General features: G+C 43.2%; 1 protein-coding gene across 2 annotated transcripts in view; it reads left to right on the top strand.

Annotated features, from left to right (window-relative positions):
- LOC138472414 (polyunsaturated fatty acid 5-lipoxygenase-like) overlaps positions 1-18177 on the top strand; it is a 1363458-nt gene that overhangs the window by 151544 nt on the left and 1193737 nt on the right. For both annotated transcript variants that reach the window (XM_069610559.1, XM_069610560.1), the window contains exon 3: positions 13348-13429. In XM_069610559.1, coding sequence (XP_069466660.1) covers positions 13348-13429 — 82 coding nt within the window. The remainder of the gene's footprint in view (positions 1-13347; positions 13430-18177) is intronic.

The following is an 18177-nucleotide window of genomic DNA, read 5'->3' as shown; positions in this document are numbered from 1 at the left end:
GAGTCCCCCAGCAGCTTTGCTGGATTTCTGGAGTTTGTTTTTTTCTCCTGCCAAGAGTGAGACTCTTTTTCTCCCACTCTTGGACATGATTTATGGTGTTCCTTTGACTGCTAATGTGTTTTATGGGCTATGGGGTCCTTTACTCCATAGGGTCTCATGTGTTTTTTTCTATGTGGGTTACACAGCACCCTCCGTGCAGTAACACAGGGGTGTCATAGTGACACCCCACCATAGACTCCATACCCTGGGACTGACTACTGTCTCCCAGGGCATGTAAAGTCACCATTGGCTTTACTAGTCCCAAATTATTAACAGAAACCGGTACAAACCATCATATTGTGGACGTACTGGTCGGGGCAATTCGATTGCCCCGGGGTCTGTTAGTCGAGGGGGCACGTCTCCATCCCCCCTGATCGAGTTTTGGCTGGTGGCAGTGGATACTACTTTTTTATATTCGACTGCGAATATATCCCTATGGGATTTTCCCATTGTTCGAGGCTACCAACTTTAATGATTTAATTCTCATAGCCTCGAACATACCGCCGGTTTATTTAATTAATATGAATTCTCTGGTTGGTATTTTTTGTCAGGACTCGATTCTAAAATGGCGTTTGTGTTCTCTTCTGTGGCTCCAACCCAAGTCGAGCCCTTTGTTCCACTTTTTGACGGGCTTCTCCACAGAAGCCTCCAAAAGTGGTGCCACTCTGTCTGGGTACCACAGGGGGTGTGGGAGGGGGTTTAGGCACCCTGGACTGAGTTACCTTGGTAACTCAAGTCGCACTCTTGTGTGATTGGCCCAAGTGGTGAGCCGGCTGGCTCACCACTTAGCATGTTTGATTGACAGCTAGGCTGGGTGAATGGGGGTGTGCTGCATAAAAGCAGGGCTTTGGGGACTGGAACTTCAGAAGTCGCCACAGGACCTGAGAATCCGACGAGGGAGAAGCTGAGCCGACCTGCTACGACGACACCACCGGTGGAGCCCTGCGGAACTGACTCACCACTTCCCGACGACAGAGAAGATCTCCCGGCTGGAGAGGCTTCTTCCCCTGACTGGTGGGCACAACCAGTTTAACTTCTTCTCTTCGCACCCCAGACCGGCTTGTGGTCGAATTGCCCGTGCCAAGCACCCCGGCAACCGGATAGCCACTTACCACTGGACCGCGAATAAAAGGACCGCTCCTTTTACCTGAGAACTCCGTGGCTGGTTTCTTCCCTGGCAGTGCAACGGACTCCTGTCTTCCTCCCCGACGAGATCCTCTCTTCCCCCGGACGAAGCACCGACTTGCATCCGCTGCCAGGAACAACTGCCCCCGCTGGAGTATTCTCACCACTTTAAGGTACTGTGTCCGCCAGGCCTCCCTTTCTAAAGATTGCTGCAAGGTAATAATAACCCCTTAACCTTCTGATCTGGGCTGGCCGCCTTGACCTTCTAACTGGTCCCTTTCTTTGGTCCAACTCCTTTTTGAACCGTTACAAGACATTTGAGCACTGCAACCTTGTGACCTTGGACACATTTCGTTCTGATCCTCTTAAAGTGGATCCGGCCTACTGAACTCTAACTTCACGGTTTTACTTTGCCTTCCTCTCTTGTGTTCTTGTAAAAGTGTTGGGACCTGTTCCAATTTATTCTCTGCTTTTCTCTCCCTTTTAAAACGAATTATTAGAGTGCCATCTGTGTTAAGCGCTCACCGCTGTCTGAAAATAAATGGGGCTTTACTTAAGACTTGTCTAATATTCTTCTAAGGGAGTGTATATCTTTTAGTGACCGTGTTTTTGAATTGCTTACTATTAGTGCCTGTGTGTTTTTCTAGATGTGGTTTTAAATAAATAATGATATCTCTTTTACACCAAGCCCTGGTCAGTGTTTACTTGTTCTATGGTGTTCTTTTGACCTATTGTGAATACTCTGTATACTGCCTAACTCTTCTTGAGGGAAGTCTGACTGCTCAGCCACAGCTACCAAGTGAATCTGTGTGGTACAGACTGCTACCAAGTGGGTTTACTGCCAAACACCTGTCGTCTTAAATCTTTTGCAGTGGTCCCAGAGGGAACTGCACAGGTATCTGCCTAACATTTGGCAAAGTGATTATATACATTTTCAAAGGTGTCCACTCATCAATATAATGTACCTTCCCAAACAAATTAAAATATAGTTTGTACTATGAGATTTCGATAGACTAACCTAAACTTTACTGTAAAGCATGGAGACAATGCAGAGTTTTATATTAGCAAGGCTGTAATTGTGCATTATAACAACTTACATTTTTAGGAATTGAATGACTGTCTTTTAAAAAGAAAAGTTAACACATACTTGTCTTTGGCAGAAAGAATATAGTTGGCTTAATAAAGGTATCATCATGATTACTTCTGGTTGGTAGTTATTTGAAAAAGAAAAAAGAAAATATTCAGCGCTCCCACACAGGCCTATGGCACTTAGGAGTGGGGAAGATGATCACTGCTGCGCTCTCTCTCCATTGGCCCCTTGGAACTAGCAGGGAATAGAGAAAAGAGGGTATAAAGAGCTGTAAGGGCAAGAGAGAAATGCAGGGCAAGCTGTGCTTTCAGCGAACTTAAATAGCTAGCTTTGCTACACAAGTGTCAATTTAATTAGCAAACCTACAGAACTGCTTATTTTATGCCATGTAAGCAGGTTAGAGGAGAATGGATACTGCTCGCATCTTGGACTGAGTATATTTATCAGGCCAGGAGATCCTGGTTGTCTTTGGTCAGTGTCAGTGGTTATGGTTCAGACGTGTTCTGGCTGTCCTTTAGGTTTGGCCTGTCCTTTAGGAAGGGCTTTGTTTTGCATGCTAGCTGTTCATGTTGTAGGTTGACCTGATTGAGCAGATCTCTGAAGCATGGGTATCAGATGTTTAAGTGCCATTTTCTAGGGTTGCCTGATGAAATGTCAGATGCAATGTACACCATGCCTTCCCTGTAAGAATATTCCTTCACTTAATATTTTTTATTTTTATTAAAGCATTTATCATAAATAAATAAAATGTTTGCTTAACTTCACAACAATCTTTTTCACCAAGCCAAACATTTACAATTCTCTATTAGTCCTATTTCGTTCCAGGTCCTTTATGGTTGATAGTGTTGTTGTCAACTGATTTTTAGGCCTTGTTGTCATTTATGTTTGGCTATTTTGTCCAGGTGAAATTGAGACTAGTGAAAGAAATGCTTGGCTCACACTTTAAAAAACTGCGCCACACTTGATAAATACGTTTTTCTGAGTTTATAGATCCTTGTTCAATGAAACATAATTAACAAACACTGCCCTTTAGGATAAGACACATCAGTGTCCTTTTCAAATCAGGGCTAATACACACTAATTCTCATATTACATGTTCCATTTTGTGGGGTCATAGATTCTCGGGTTAAATCCTCCTGCAAAGTTTAGTCCATAGTCTCCTCACGTCAGCGAAATTGAGACTAGTTCACGTTCCTTCTGGTTGTTCTTGTCCAAATAGTTTTTTTTGTAAGACATCTAGGAACATACCCAAGCCTCTAACAGTTTTTTTTGTTGAGGACACGGTACAGAGCATCCCACCAGGCATCGGAATGCAGGCCAGGCCACATGTCACTGGCAGAGCATGTAAAAGTGTCCTTTCTCTCTCCAATTTCAGTTCTTTGCAGAACATGCCAAGTGTTCTAATGATTCTTCTTCTTTATTACATAAGCAACACTTGTCGTCCTCCACTACACCATATTTCTTTAGATTCTGTCGCGTTCTTAAGATGTTTAATTTGAAACGGAGTATAGCATCTCTATGTTTCGGGTTTGCACTCTTTTTTAGATAGATTGGGAGTTTTTTTGGAAAGTTGATTAGTTTAGATGAGAGTGTGTGAGGTTTTGATTTCAAGCGTATGTCTTCTGTTTGAGCCCAGTCAATCGTTAGTAGTGCATCCTTTGCTTTTTTTGGATTGTTATGCAGAGTTTCCATACTGATACCTATGTTTCTCATTATTTCTTGGCATTTGTGTCTCCAGATGTTGAGGAGACCTGTCTCATGGATTTCATTTTGAGACTTTAGCACTTGTTATTTGGTGGACAATCGGTGAGTTCTACTTTTCTGTAGGTTGTTAAGGATTTCCACACCACTTGCACGTGAAGAGAATGAAGTCCCAATGTATGTCTTATTACACCACTCGGTACGTGTTTTGGCAACCTTAAAATTCTTTTCCAGAATCTGTGTTCCAAACTATCCCAGGTTTTCCAGGGCATTCGCAAACAACATTCACCGGCGTAAGTGATTGTGGGTGTGACTTTTTGATTGTAAAAGTGAATTAGACACTGTATTGAGAAACTTCCTTAATGTTTTCTCCAGAGACAAGGCCTGGGCTATCAGTTGGTCCATTTTCAGTTCCAAATTGGATATCCATGGGTTTTCACCACCATCTGAGCTGATCATTGCTCCTAAATATTTCGTGCTGTTAGATATTTTGATTGGAATGTTGTTTAGACACCATTCGGATGCCTTATACCTTTTTAGGTTTGTTTTGCTGAGAATTAGGATTTCTGATTTCTCTGTGTTGATGAGTTGTTTGCTGCTGTCGACATAAGCTTGTAGGGCGTTTAGCTTTCTTTGTATACCTATAGGGGTCATGTCCAGCAACACAAGGTCGTCTGCATATAAGAGATGACTTATCACAGTTCTATCTATATGGGGTGAACACAATCTTTCCGGTTCTAGCCAATTTTCGATATCATGGATGAAAAAATTGTATAGAATCGATGCCAACGGGCACCCCTGCTTCAGCCCTCTTGTTGTTCTTATGCTTCTGCTGAGGTTACCTTTCTGATCGAGCAGTATTTTTAAGTTGGTATTTGTGTGTAGGACTGTAATGGCCTCTAATGGGTCATGGGCACAACCCTTGTTCCTCAGTTTTTTCCACAGGATTTCCCTGTCAACTCTATCAAAAGCTGCTGCCATGTCGATGAAGTCTAGATATATGGGTTGTTTGTCTTTAGCTATTTTCATTTTCAGTACATTGAGGATTAAAAGAATTAGGCCGCAATCCACCCGTTCCACAAAACCTGTCTGTCTGTGATCGAAATTGCCACTTGTTGAGATCCATTCTTTTAATCTCTTCATGAGTATTCCTGCGTACAATTTCCTGAGTACGTCTCATAAGGAGATTGGGTGGTAGTTATCCGGTTTTGTCCGATCCCCTTTTTTGAAGATCGGTGTGACAATTGCGGTTTTCCATGATTTGGGTATCTGCCGAGTGATATTGATTCTGTCAAAGAGTACGTGACATAGGTCAGCCACATGTCTGGATTTTGTTTGAGGGTAAAGTCCGATAGCCCATCCGGACATGGGGCACGTAATCCATTTGCCTTTTTGATGATTGTTAAGATTTCACTCTTGGAGAAGACTATCTTCCATGGATTTCTATTTGACACTCCCATTGTCTGTGTTGGCATTTCTTTATTTTGATCGTAGATTTTACCAAAGTGTTTGATCCATTGTGATTCTTGAATTGGATTCAGTTGTTCTTGTCCTCTTGGATTCATCTGGTTGTTTATTAAGGAACAAAAGAAATACGCCTTTTTATTTTCAGTTGCTCTGATCATATTTTCAGAATCTTGCCGATATAATTGAGCACGATGGGCTTTTGCCCAATTTCAGCATTTTGATGTCCTTGTTTTTATTTCCAATATTTTGTCTTTTGTCTCTTTCTTATTTATGGCTTGCAATTCTTTGAGAAGTTTTTTTTTTTTCTGCTTGCTGTTGGTCATCTTGATGAAGTCTTTTGCCTTGAGGTTTCCCATGCTTTGTGTCAGATATTCTAAATAGGCTTAGGCACACTTCGTATTCAATGTCTAGGCTTTTTTGGTCCGTCCAGTTTTGTATTACCTTTTTTAGGAATGGTATTTCATTGTGTGTGATAATCGTAGCATGTTTAGACCGTTGTTTGAATTAACTTTGTGTAACCATTTAGCTTCCTTTCTGTTTTTTAGGTCACTTGTTGTTTGCCCTGGTAGTTCATATGTCACAATAAGTTGTTTATGGTCACTTTTAACTGTATGTATGATTTCCATAGATGTTATTTGTTGATATGTGTTTCAATAAACAAAGAAATAATCCAATGTTACACTCGTATTATATGAAGACCATGTGGGGGCACCCATTAGATCTCCTTTAACGTTTCCATTGACCATTTTCAGACCTCTTATTTTGATTTCATTCAACCATTGTTGAGATCGAGTTGTTTTTGACAGTTGATGTAATGAGTCCTCTATGTTGTTTGTTTTTAGACAGTCAATATTTCGATCACCACATATAAACAGTTTTGTGGGATGAAATTCTGCTCTGAGACCATCTATGTTCTTCATGACTGTCTGTAGAAATGTATCTCCATCCTTTGCTTTACTATTCCAATACAAATTGAAGAAGATTTGTGTTGTTTTTATTTTTGCTATTTCTTGGTCTTCTTGCATTATCACGATTTGTGTGGGTTATTCTCTGTAAGATTAGTGATTTTTGTGGCTTTTGTAGTTTTTGTAACTGTTTCTTCCTTTTTGAGCAGATGTTGGTTTTCACTTTGTGGACCTAATTGGGGTACACTAATCTGCTTTATAAGAGCATGCTTTTTGATGATTGGCGACGTTGTCTCTTCCATTGAGGGCTCAGAAAAAAAGCCCAGGGCGTCCATGTATGCTGGCAAGTCCTCTTCACGAAGTTTCGCCAGCAATTGTCTTTCTTAATGTGCGTTTTGTAAGTCAATGTTTTGTTGATGTGTCCCGCTGTTTGTAAGCGGGACTTGTGCACCCTCCCCGTAGCCCTGCCCCTCTCCTCCGAGCTCGCGCATTCCGCTACCAGCGGCGCGCCATCGAAATCGTGCACGTGTGTGAGATCGTCTGCAACAGAGAGGCGCGGGTGGTCGCAAGCCTATACCAACGCAAGGTAAGCCGCAGGGAAGGACGGGGGGGTCAATGTTCGTTTGAAATTCAAAGGATTGCTCACCTTGGTCATCCTGAAGTCCGGGGGCCTGGGCAGTTAGTATGCTTGTTTTGCCATCCAAACGATCCCAGACCTCGACTTTTGAGTCCTTTTCACCAAGGTCTTTTCTCGAATCAATACCCACAGGGCCATGCTTAGGCAGGCGCGGGCTCACTTCACAGCCTGCTCCTGCTGTTGGTGTTTTCGTGCAGCTGTGGGTTCTGGGAGCAAAGTTATCAGGGGGGGGGCAATTCCATGGCTCAGCCCCCTGAGCTAACACTCAGCCAACACTCTGCGGACGCTCCGCATCCTAGTGGTAGTTTTATAGAAAGCAGGTAAATGAAGCAGGTAGAAAGTCTTAGAGATTGTGTGTATATATTAAATGTCTAGGTCCAAACAGGTGCGTGCGTAGTTGCCACTATTTAGTATGGTTGAAAGGGCTGTGCTCGAGTTCTAAATCAAGCAAGATATATGAGTGCGGCACATGTGGACCCAGACCTGTGGAAATTTGGTAAAAAAACTGCGATAATCCAGCAAAATTACTATGACGGGAAAAGAGACAGAAAATATGCTGTAACAGGCAATAAAAATTCTCCCAGTGATCATAAGCAAAAATCACTGTACAGCTAAAGTTTGCCAGCACATTTCTTCATTCAGACCAATCTTAAGGCTTTGAAGTCTAAAAATCCACATTTGTTCCCTTCATAAAAGCAATGCTGCTAGATTGCCTCCTCTTTTTGGTACCGTTACTTTCTCTAAGATGGTCCATGCTATTTCATTTTCTGAGTGTCCCTTTTTCACATAGTGTTCTACTAAGGGAGCAGTACATCTTCTTGTTGTAATATTGGATCTGTGTTCACAGATACTGGTTTTTATGGTTCTTGTTGTCATTCCGATCTATCTCATATTGCATCAACAAAGAATTTGGTACACCACATTGGTTGTGTTGCAATTTGTAAACGTCCTCTGTTCCCACGGGTGTCTCCACCCAATGTCTACTGTGGTTGTGCGTTTCGTAAATTGACATACTGAGCAATTGCCACAAGGGGCATGTCCCAGCATTCTTGGTGTATTCCAGAGTGTGTTGATCTCTGGAGGTTTAGTTTCTTGATGTGTATGTATAAGGCTATCCCTAAGGTTTTTCCTTCTTTTGATGGCAAAAAGTGTTGCCGGTAGGTTATTTTCATCGAGATTTAGTAAGTGCCAGGATTTTTGAATTTCTTTTTTGAGACGGTTAGCCACTGGTGAGTGACTGAACACTGCTGTGATAACATCTGGTGCCCTATCTTTTTTCCTGTGTTGGGTAAGGGTAACTTCTCTAGGTATATTCCTGGCCCTTTTATGATCGTATGATCTTATTGGGATAGTTCCTCTCCCTTAGATTGGATGAGAGTATTTTTGCTCCTCCCGGGAGGTACAATTCCTCCAAAAACGGAGGAATTGGCCAAAAGGCAGGTTTTCTTTAAGAGATCTTTGATGAAAACTGGAGTACTCTAAAAGTGAATTCCTGTCTGTGGCTTTTCGGAACACAGTAGTTTCAAAGGTATGTCCTGTTCTCTTAATACTGAGATGCAGGAATGTAGCTTCGGTTTTACTTGCTTCATGGGTAAACCTAGGAAATGGATCTAATTCATTAACCCATGTGATGAAATTTGTGAGGGTGTTCTGATCTCCTTCAGAGCATTGGTATTCTTTTCTGCATCCTCGTAGTATTCATTGGTGGTGTATGGATACTTTTTCTCGTGGGAGAATGCCACAATATCCTCTTTCAATTTGATGACTTCCTTGTTAAGGTTCAATTCCTTAAACTCCTTAATTGTTGCATCTAAGGCTGCCATATTTTTTAGGTAGTCTCCTACTATCATCTTAGTAGCAAGGGCATCTTGTTTTGTAATTATTTCATTCATCAGTCTTTCCGACACGGTTTTTGCGGTGTTAATTATGAGAATGAGCCAGTCTCGCATACATTTGTTTGCTATGAAACTCCAGTCTTTCCTGAATTGTAATTCTTCCAGGAAGATTCCGGGCTCAAGTCTAATAATAAGGCCATTCGGGGCAATGTGTGCCCGTAGATATTCTGTCATAATGGCCCTGTGTAACTCAGTTCTTATGAGTTTTTTCCTAAGAATCTCTAACTCATTCCAATCATCGCCCTTTGTTGCTATGGCTGCCTTTTGTTCAATCCCTAAAAGCAGGAAGGCATCAAGAACACAGATGGATTTGCTTTGACCAGAAAAGGTTACTACAGGTAACAGTCGTCCACTTGTATGGTATTTCACACAATTGAACACCAATTAAGAACTTTCCCCACTCACTATCCCCGTTCTGTCAATTTTTTTGCAACCCAACAGGGATCGAGACACAAGCAAAATACGCCTGTGGGTAACCCGAGGCACCTCTCTTAACCCTCCATGATGTGGAGACATGTGAAGGAATCATGTTGTCAATGAGAATGCAAGATTCTCCGTCCTGAAGAAGGCGGCTAACTACGGGGACCGCTGAAACCGGTTGACTATCCTTAAGAGTTGACAGGCTGATGACCACAACTCCGAGACCCCATATACGCTTTGAGGAGAGGGCTTGCTTAATGAAAATACATCAATTTTAACTCTATCAAAATAATATGCAAGTTACTTTATTGATTGATAGAACTTTTCTTTTAAGCTATGTACTTGACCTGGAGGCGATAATAATAAATAATAAACACTGACCCCCAGGATATGTGCACCTATCACCTAGACTGAGGAAAGTGGTGAGAGAGTTGAGGGTAAGGATTCCCATACCTTTTGTAGGCGGCATAGCATTGCCAAACTAGGCACGGGTGTGCTACACTATGGGGGTATGAGTTATCTACATACAGGGTAAGAAAGCCAATATCAGGGACTCAGACCTAGGAATAAATACTTTTTAGTAAAATAATTACTGTCTATTTTGTGTTAAATTTGTCAAGGCATAGACAGATAGTGGAAGCCCATTGACTCCTATTGTCATTACCGGACCTCTCCAGCCAACACTCAGCCAACACTCCGCGGACGCTCCGCGTCCTAGTGGTAGTTTTATAGAAAGCAGGTAAATGAAGCAGGTAGAAAGACTCAGCCTCAGCCTCTGTAGTAGCAGCACAGCAGAATAGAATGTTGGACCTCTCCAGCCAACACTCAGCCAACACTATCGCTCTCTTTCAGAGGAAACACTGTGTATTCTGAATTGTCAAGTATCCTTAACACAGTCAAATTCGAGCGTCTTCAAATTCGACACCAATCTTTCGATTATGAGACTTCAGCGTCAATGGTGTGCTGCTGCATCCTGTCAAAGTATGGCCGTTAATCTAAGGCTGCTCGATAGTGTTGACAATCGTAGCGTTGTTCATCTCGTAAAGTAAACGAGCAACGTGCGGTCCGGTGTCCTGCTATTGTCGATCCTGGTAGGGTGTCACTTCCGCTCCGTGGAACCTCGCAACTGCACTTAACATAATAACATTAAATACTTCTTTGGACCGCCACCTCTTAGGTATGAATATTTCACCTCAGAAATAAGTTGTATTTAAATCATGCACAATTCTTAGCTATCAGGAATACCATAAATGCCCCCATGATATAATTTGGTGGGTGATAAAAAATAGGCTCTATTTGAGAGACTTGAACGGTATCAGATAGATATGATATGATATGATAAGTAATTTATAATGCGCCTGTACACAAGTGTTTCTAGGCGCGGATAGATGTGTCTGTTTACAGATCTTAGATTGTTCCTGGGGCTGAGTTTTTAGGGGATGAGCCCTGTGCCAGTTGAAAATATTCTATAGACTCTGATAGGTCCTCTCTTATATCCGGATGCAGAAGCTGTAGCGATTTTGCAAATTGATGATTCTGAGTCACGTGGCTGAAGCTCCGCTAATTGAATCAGGGCACTACAGGTCACGTTTCCAAGTATAAGATTTGGGGCAGATACGTGGACTCGGCAGTGATGTGTGTCCTACAGATTGACTTGAATGTACATGTATGTTGAAAGGCTCTGCCATTTGCTAGAAGATGGTAGAATATACTGGATGCTGAAACGGGTATCATGGCATGATTTATTGTGTGACTGTCATGTGCTTCTTGTCGGAGTTGTCTAAGGTAGGTTGTATAACGATTGTTGAGGAATGTTGAGATCATGGACAAGGATAAAGGGATGTTCCTGTCAGGATGCCCTTGACATACACATTGCACAAGAGCACAACAATCAAGTTCTGTCTTGATCAGCCTTAATTATTTACACTGTCCACTAGCCTATGGTCATTTCGACTACAGTCCTTCAGTGACTTACCTTTGTAATACAAATCTACTCAGGGCCCTAGTCAGGCTCCTCCCCAACCCATTACTGCTTCCTATTTAGGTTCTCCAAGGTTCAGTTCTCAGAATATGCCTCTTCTCCTTATCCATTGCTTTAATTTCTTATGTTACCCCCTATACCCCCACCCCTGCCTTTTTGATTTCCCTGATTTCTATGCATGTGGCTCTTTATTTTTGAGTGGCTGGCTTTCATGTTCAGGCCTCTTTAAAAAAACAGGGGGTTCCACAAGTGTAACAGTTTTTGCCAGTGACCCTACATAAGAAAGAATAGGAATAACAAATAATTTGTCTTTCTTGAATTCTATACAATCATTGCTATAGACTCATTAAAGATTTATTTCAGGCACACTTCAGGGGGTGAGTCACTTATTTAGTCTGTTTTTTAAATACCTCAACTCAGCCTTTCATCCTTCTGAGGTCGATAAATGAGTACCAACACAGATTGGGTGATATTGTATATATATTTGTTCTATATATATCGCTTAAGCGTAAGTGCTGTATAATAGCACATCATTATCATTTGGCCTTGGACATCTGCTTGCATTCAAGGTAATTAGGTAATAATAGCCTATACACACTGATATTAACGATGCATATGGTGATCCATTCTTGTATGAAATTTATATGACATTATAGTGATATCGTAACCATATTTTTCCTAGTGTACTTAGGAACAATGCTATGTGATGCCACTTCCTGTTTTGTCAAGGGGTGAACGGTCGTGTTCCATCGCTTTCCGGAATATCACTTTGAGGGGTGGGTCAAATGACATCACTTCCTGTGATGTCATCGGAGGCCAAAGGTCGTGTGATGTAATTTTCACTATCCCTGGCATTTTAGTGAAATGACGTCCTTGTGATGATGACTTTCATATTTTCTTCATATTCTTTTATGCAATCACTGGGTGTCTGCTTCTCAGTTTCTGTGGTATTCAAGTCTGCATTTCTTCTACTGCTTTATCTACATCTTTCTGCAAATATTTCTTGTTTTCTGCCCTCAACCATTTCCCCACCCTGTTCTAGCTTTCATCTTTGCACATCTTTTATTCTCCCCCTCCTCTGTGTTAAAAACAGCACCATCTTTCACACTTCTTCTCATCGCCTTTCAATTTCTTATACTTTGTATTTCCAACACTTTGTAACATTTATAAAATAGTCCAGTCCCAATTTTTACGCCAATGAACTCATTTAAATGTTTTGTTTTGCCTTTCCTACAATGTTTTTTTTCCATTCTAGTGCACTATTTCCATGTCATTCCATCCTAGTAGCTGCTGTCTTCTTTATCCACTATCAAATTCCTTAGACACATCCTCTCCATCAACTTTGCCTGACATCCCTTTCTCCATCTCCTATTTTTAAAATTTGTTTTCATATGAATACATTTCTCTAACTGGTCATCTCTGATCTCTTGACTGATTGTTCTCCCTACCCATTCACTTTAATCAGCGTTCTCCAACGCTTGCTCTCCTTCTAGTGCCTGACCATAATTCCAGTTGATTACCACTGAACCCCTTGATATCTGGAATTCAGTTGCTTGTGATATTTCTCCTCACTAAGTCTCTAACATTTCAAACCTTATTATAGAGGATCCCCCCCTCCACACTGTTGCCGTAGATTTCACCGAATACCCTTTTGCCTAATAAGATGTCACTGAATTAATTACACCAAAAATGGTAGGTGAAGTGGTATATGGGTAATGCATAATAGGTGGGGTTTGGGTTAAGGGTATATGTTAGGGTAGAGCGGGGTGAGAGGGAATGCAGGGGATCTCCCTCCGCATTATAAAACAAAAAGTTGAAAAAGTAAATTTAGTTTTTCAGTGAAATGGATTCAGTGAAATCTCTATTAGGTAAAATATTTTTGAAGAAATCAATTACATCCCTTCTACACATCCCCATTTTGAAGTTATGAATAACATTCATGCAATAATTTAGCTCTTCTGAAATAACATTATTCAAATTCCAATAAATAACATAAAGAAGCCACAAATGCTATGAAATTGTGTTGTTATATGATACGTATATAATCAGATCATTCTTACAATGTGTGTTCTATTTCTTTCCTTCAGCCAATTTACCTCAAAATGATAAAACTGAAATACTTCAGCGGTACAGACGACAAGAGCTTGAAGAACGTCAAAAATTATTTGGGTTTGTTACAGTCAATATTTATAGAGATTGCGTTTTCTTTAAAGATGTTGGGTGCAGAACCTGCTACAAAGAATATTTTATTTGACCATGTTGCTCCCTCGTAGTATTGATGTGTTATATGTGCATTTGATGTGAGCTTGACACTTCCAGAAAATAGTTCCCAAAATTATGAGAGGATACGGTCATCCTCACATTATATTTACTGATTTCCTTTTTCTAGATAAAAAATGGTCACTTTTGACAGTTCATTAGAAGTTGGTATGGATCTGGTTATCATTCAAAGGTAATTCAGCTACTTATTTTTCTTATTTTTCTTCCATGTTTATGTTCAGATACTTACCTTTCTATTCTGTCTGCTCTTGTATTTCAGCCTTCCTTATAGTCTAACTGGTACTTTTCTTCCTCCCTACTCCACTAAGGCATAGTGAAGGCGAGTCCCTGAACGCTCACACCAGAGAGAATACAACCCGCTAGGGAAGAAAGGCCCAAGTCTATCTTGTAGGAATAACACGTTTTAATCTCACACACAGATGAGAGCAACAGCAAGGATCTCTGCTGCTAAGGTCGCACTGACAAGCAGAGTGTTATAAAGGAAAACATTGTCATAGCTGACGCAATACATATAGTGCAAACCTGCACGGCTGATTGAATGGACCCTATACAGGTAACACCGTTATCTATAAGGGATGGCAGTTTATTGCTCCCAGCCCAGTCCGTCTATCTTCCATCACGTGGGTGCTGCAGGGCTCATCTTCTTCTTATGTCGAAGGTCAGAAACCATACTCCTACTATACAGCTTGTTTATCACTCATTGTGTGCACTTGGCAGGCCTTAAGATGGCCACAAAGGAAGTACTGGCTCACCCTAACCTTCACACACACATTTCACTCACTACCTCCACGCCATCCGGCTCCAAGATCTCCACCCTCGTTTTGAAGTATAATATGTCCCTCCTAGCACCTCGCAATAGAAATCACACGATTGTCACTTTGCCGATATGCCCTGGCCACCCTCTTTGAAAATTTCAGGACTTGTTACTTTGGGGCTGGTGGTGCCTGCGTGAATGTACTTGTGTGTGATTGGCTGACTGAGGCTGGCTCAGCCTGAGTGAATGGGGAGTGTTTTGTATAAGAGGGACCTCACACTCAACTCCTTGTCAGAAGCTGAAACAAGAAACCTGAAGCCGGAGTCATTTTAAGCGTGCATCCTGGAGTCCAGCTGGAGTAAGAAGTCTGCGATTGCAAATCTTCAACCAATTCAAAAGCTGCTGTGCTAACTCAAAGATTGAACCTGGATAGGTGACCTCATCCCGTAGCTAGGAGGGGACATTGTGCAATTGCTGCTCTTCACCCAAAGTGTGCTGGAAGCCAGTCCTGTGTGCCTGCCATCCGGAGAAGGGATCTTTGTGGTCCAGAAGAGGAGTGCCTGGACATCTTGAAGTCAAGAAGTCCATCTGTGTTGACCAGGGGAGGAGTGTTTGTAACCGCTGGAAACCAGGTTGCTGAGTATCGCCCAGAAGAGAGGGTACACTGGCATAGTGCTGCTTGACACCTAGAGCTGTGAAAGTTCCAAATCATTGAGGAATCCTTCAAGGGGCATCCCTGCCATGCCATCTGTCCACTTGTCCACAGCAGAGAAGGTCCAGGGTCACTGCCTGAAGATGAGTGTCCGCCGCTGGGTTTCCTACCACCAAAATCCAAAGAAGATGTCCTGATGCTCCAAACTTGGTGAGGATCCGACGTCCAGTCCAGTGGTTGTGTCTAATCAAAAGTCAGGAAACCCTGAAACTCGACACCTGCTGCTGCCATTGCACCAGTCACCACTGATAGTCACTGACAGCCAACAAGGGTCTTATCTGCTTTGGACAAGCCTTGTCAAGGTCCACAGAATGTTTCATCTTCATGGGACACCCACAGCCAGCCCAGCAACCCATCGGAGACCACAGTCAAAGACCTGCATTGCTGCATTTCCAATACTGTTTGGTTGCCTTCTTCTTCTGAACACCGGCCTCCCAGCGACTTCTTCTTCCAAAGGGGTCCAAGTTCGAGGGGCTCATTGAGTAACGCCAAGAAGCTCCACCACTTTGCTGGCCAGGGCACCAAAGGTACTGTGACGAGGAAGAACATCTTCCACTATCAGGATTCATCCAGGGGTCCCAGATTCGTCTTGGATCCTGTTCTCCTGTGGCTTCCCAGATACTTTGGGGGTAATGGGGTCTGTAGAAACAGAATCAGTGTTAAGGTGTGTGTCAAGTGGAAGCTGCGTACCTGTGTTTCCAGGAGATGTTTGCACCGGAGAAGCCAGACTGGTTGATCGTGGGCAGAGTGAATAAAGGATGACACAAGGAGTCAATCCCAATTCAACCCTAATGGTACAGGGATGAAGGGGGACCAACTCCCGAAGCCACGGATGACACTTCCCCTGCAGATTAACGTGACGTCAGGGCAGTGCAAGCACTGACAGGGAAGGTAGATGGTAGCTGGTACTTCAGGTAGAGAAGTGAAGACAAGTCCAGGTGGCAGATGGAAGGAGGTTGAATTCAAATACTCTGTACTCCAGGTAAGCAGGTGGCAGGACTTCACAAAGCAGATCCAGGAAGGCGTTCAGAGTGAATGCAGGAGAAGTCCCAGAGAGCAGCAACCCGGGTAAGGCAGGCGAGGAGCACAACCAAAGGAACCAACTCTGGACCCAGGAGGGAATCAGACTAAAGGGGAGCCTGGAACCCAAGGGGAAAGCGAGGGAACCCAAGGGAGAAGGAACAGAAAACAAAATGAGGAACCGGGACCTGGGAAGACCAGCAAGGACCCAGGAAGGGGAGGAAGGAAGAGCCAGGGAATGGGGCAGACAAGGAGTCCAAGGACAAAGGTACAGGAAGTAGATCAAAGATCCAAGCACTGTGGAGAGTCAGGAACAAACCGTGTTAAGACACAGTTTGTATCCAGACTCAGGCGCTATTTATGGCACTCGGCATGAAGCCGAGTTCTGCAGCGCAAACCACCCCATGCATGCACCGTAGCCGAACGGCGACGAGAACGAGGCTTGAAGCACAGGCCCGTCTCGTGGCTCATGGCAACCCGTGATGCCTGCGCAAGCATACGCTTCCTCGTACGAGTCGGAAGCAAGTCTGCCCTTGCAAGCCGAATCCGTGGGTACAGTCCCAGGAGCGGGAGCGTCCTGTGGGGGTAGCACAGGTAGGTGTCCTAACACCATGACCCCCCTTGGAAAGACCAGGAGCACCTGGCTTCCAAGGATGTCGAGAATAAAACTCCCGCACTAAACGGGAGGCATGAACATTTCCCACCGGCTCCCAGGTGTGATCACAGGCAGGATAATCCTTCCAATCCACCAAAAACTTCAATCTCCCCCGACAGTAACGGGAATCGCATATCTCCTGGACCTCAAACTCAGGTGTACCCTCAATCTCAATGGCAGCAGGTCGGGGGCAGGAGCGACCATAGGGATCAGGACGGTAAGCCTTCAACATAGAGACATGAAAAACGGGATGAACCTGCCAAGATTCAGGTAAGGCCAACCTAAAAGCTACTGGGGACACTTGTTTCGTTGTGCGGAAAGGACCAAGAAATCTGGGGGCTAGTTTCAAAAGCAGGTTTTGGATGATAACCATACCAAATCCCCCACCTGAAATGGAGGACCAAGACTCTGATGTGTGTCAGCCTGAGTCCTCATGCTCTCACGTGCCTTGACCAGGGTGCCAGCGGCTCGATGTTGAAGATCTTGGATGTTGGACACCAGATGATCAGCCGAAGGAACAATGCTGGGTTGGATTGGAGGAAGAGGCAGCAACTTGGGTTGAAGACCAGAGGAACAGAAAAAGGGACTCAGCCCAGTTGCGGAGTGAACAGAATTATTATATGCCACCTCGGCCAAATCCAGATGTGACATCCAGTTAGATTGAGAAGCATTGGTGAAACAGCGCAGATACTGCTCCAAGGTCTGATTGGTTCTCTCTGTCTGTCCATTGGTTTGTGGATGATGACCAGAACTGATTGTCCGATGGATGCCTAGATGTTGACAAAGCTGAATCCAAAAAGATGAAACAAATTGAGATCCGCAATCAGATATTATTTTTTTAGGTAACCCATGTAAGCGAAAGATGTTATGCAAGAAAGCTTGTGACATTTGAATCACCGTAGGGATCTTCTGAAAGGGGATGAAGTGAGCCAACTTGGTGAAACAGTCTACAATAACCATGATACAAGTGTGATTTTCAGAAGGCGGAAGGTCAACAATGAAATCTGTGGCAATCGTGTGCCAAGGATATGGTGGTACTTCTGTAGGATGCAGCAGTCCCAACGGTCTTGACCTGAGCACAGACAGTGTAGCATTCAACATACTGCTTGACTTGGGTAGCCCATCCTTGCCACCAAAATTGTTGAGCAATGAGTTCTTGTGTCGACCGGATGCCATGGTGACCCCCAATCTTGGAATCATGAAAACCCTGCAGTATGATTTTGCAGAGGTCTTCTGTAGGAAGATACAGTCTATTTCGAAAAAAGAGCAGGCCATCGTTTTCTCTTACTTGGGGACGTCTCACCAAAGCAGTCCGACTAGGATCTGTCTCGGTTGCTTGAGCTACATTCTGTAGATAGGGTATGAGAGCCAGGAGGAAATGTCTTGAGGCAATCACATGTTGATTCCGAACTTCCTGTTTGATATCATTCTCCAAGGAACGAGATAATGCATCCACTTTCAGATTCTGTGTGTTGGGAACATAGGTGTTGTTGAAA

Source organism: Ambystoma mexicanum, chromosome 8, assembly GCF_040938575.1.
Source record: "Ambystoma mexicanum isolate Mex_15411 chromosome 8, UKY_AmexF1_1, whole genome shotgun sequence".
Lineage (NCBI taxonomy): Eukaryota > Metazoa > Chordata > Amphibia > Caudata > Ambystomatidae > Ambystoma > Ambystoma mexicanum.
Note: the sequence above shows the minus strand (reverse complement) of the source record. Positions and strands in the feature narration are given on the sequence as shown.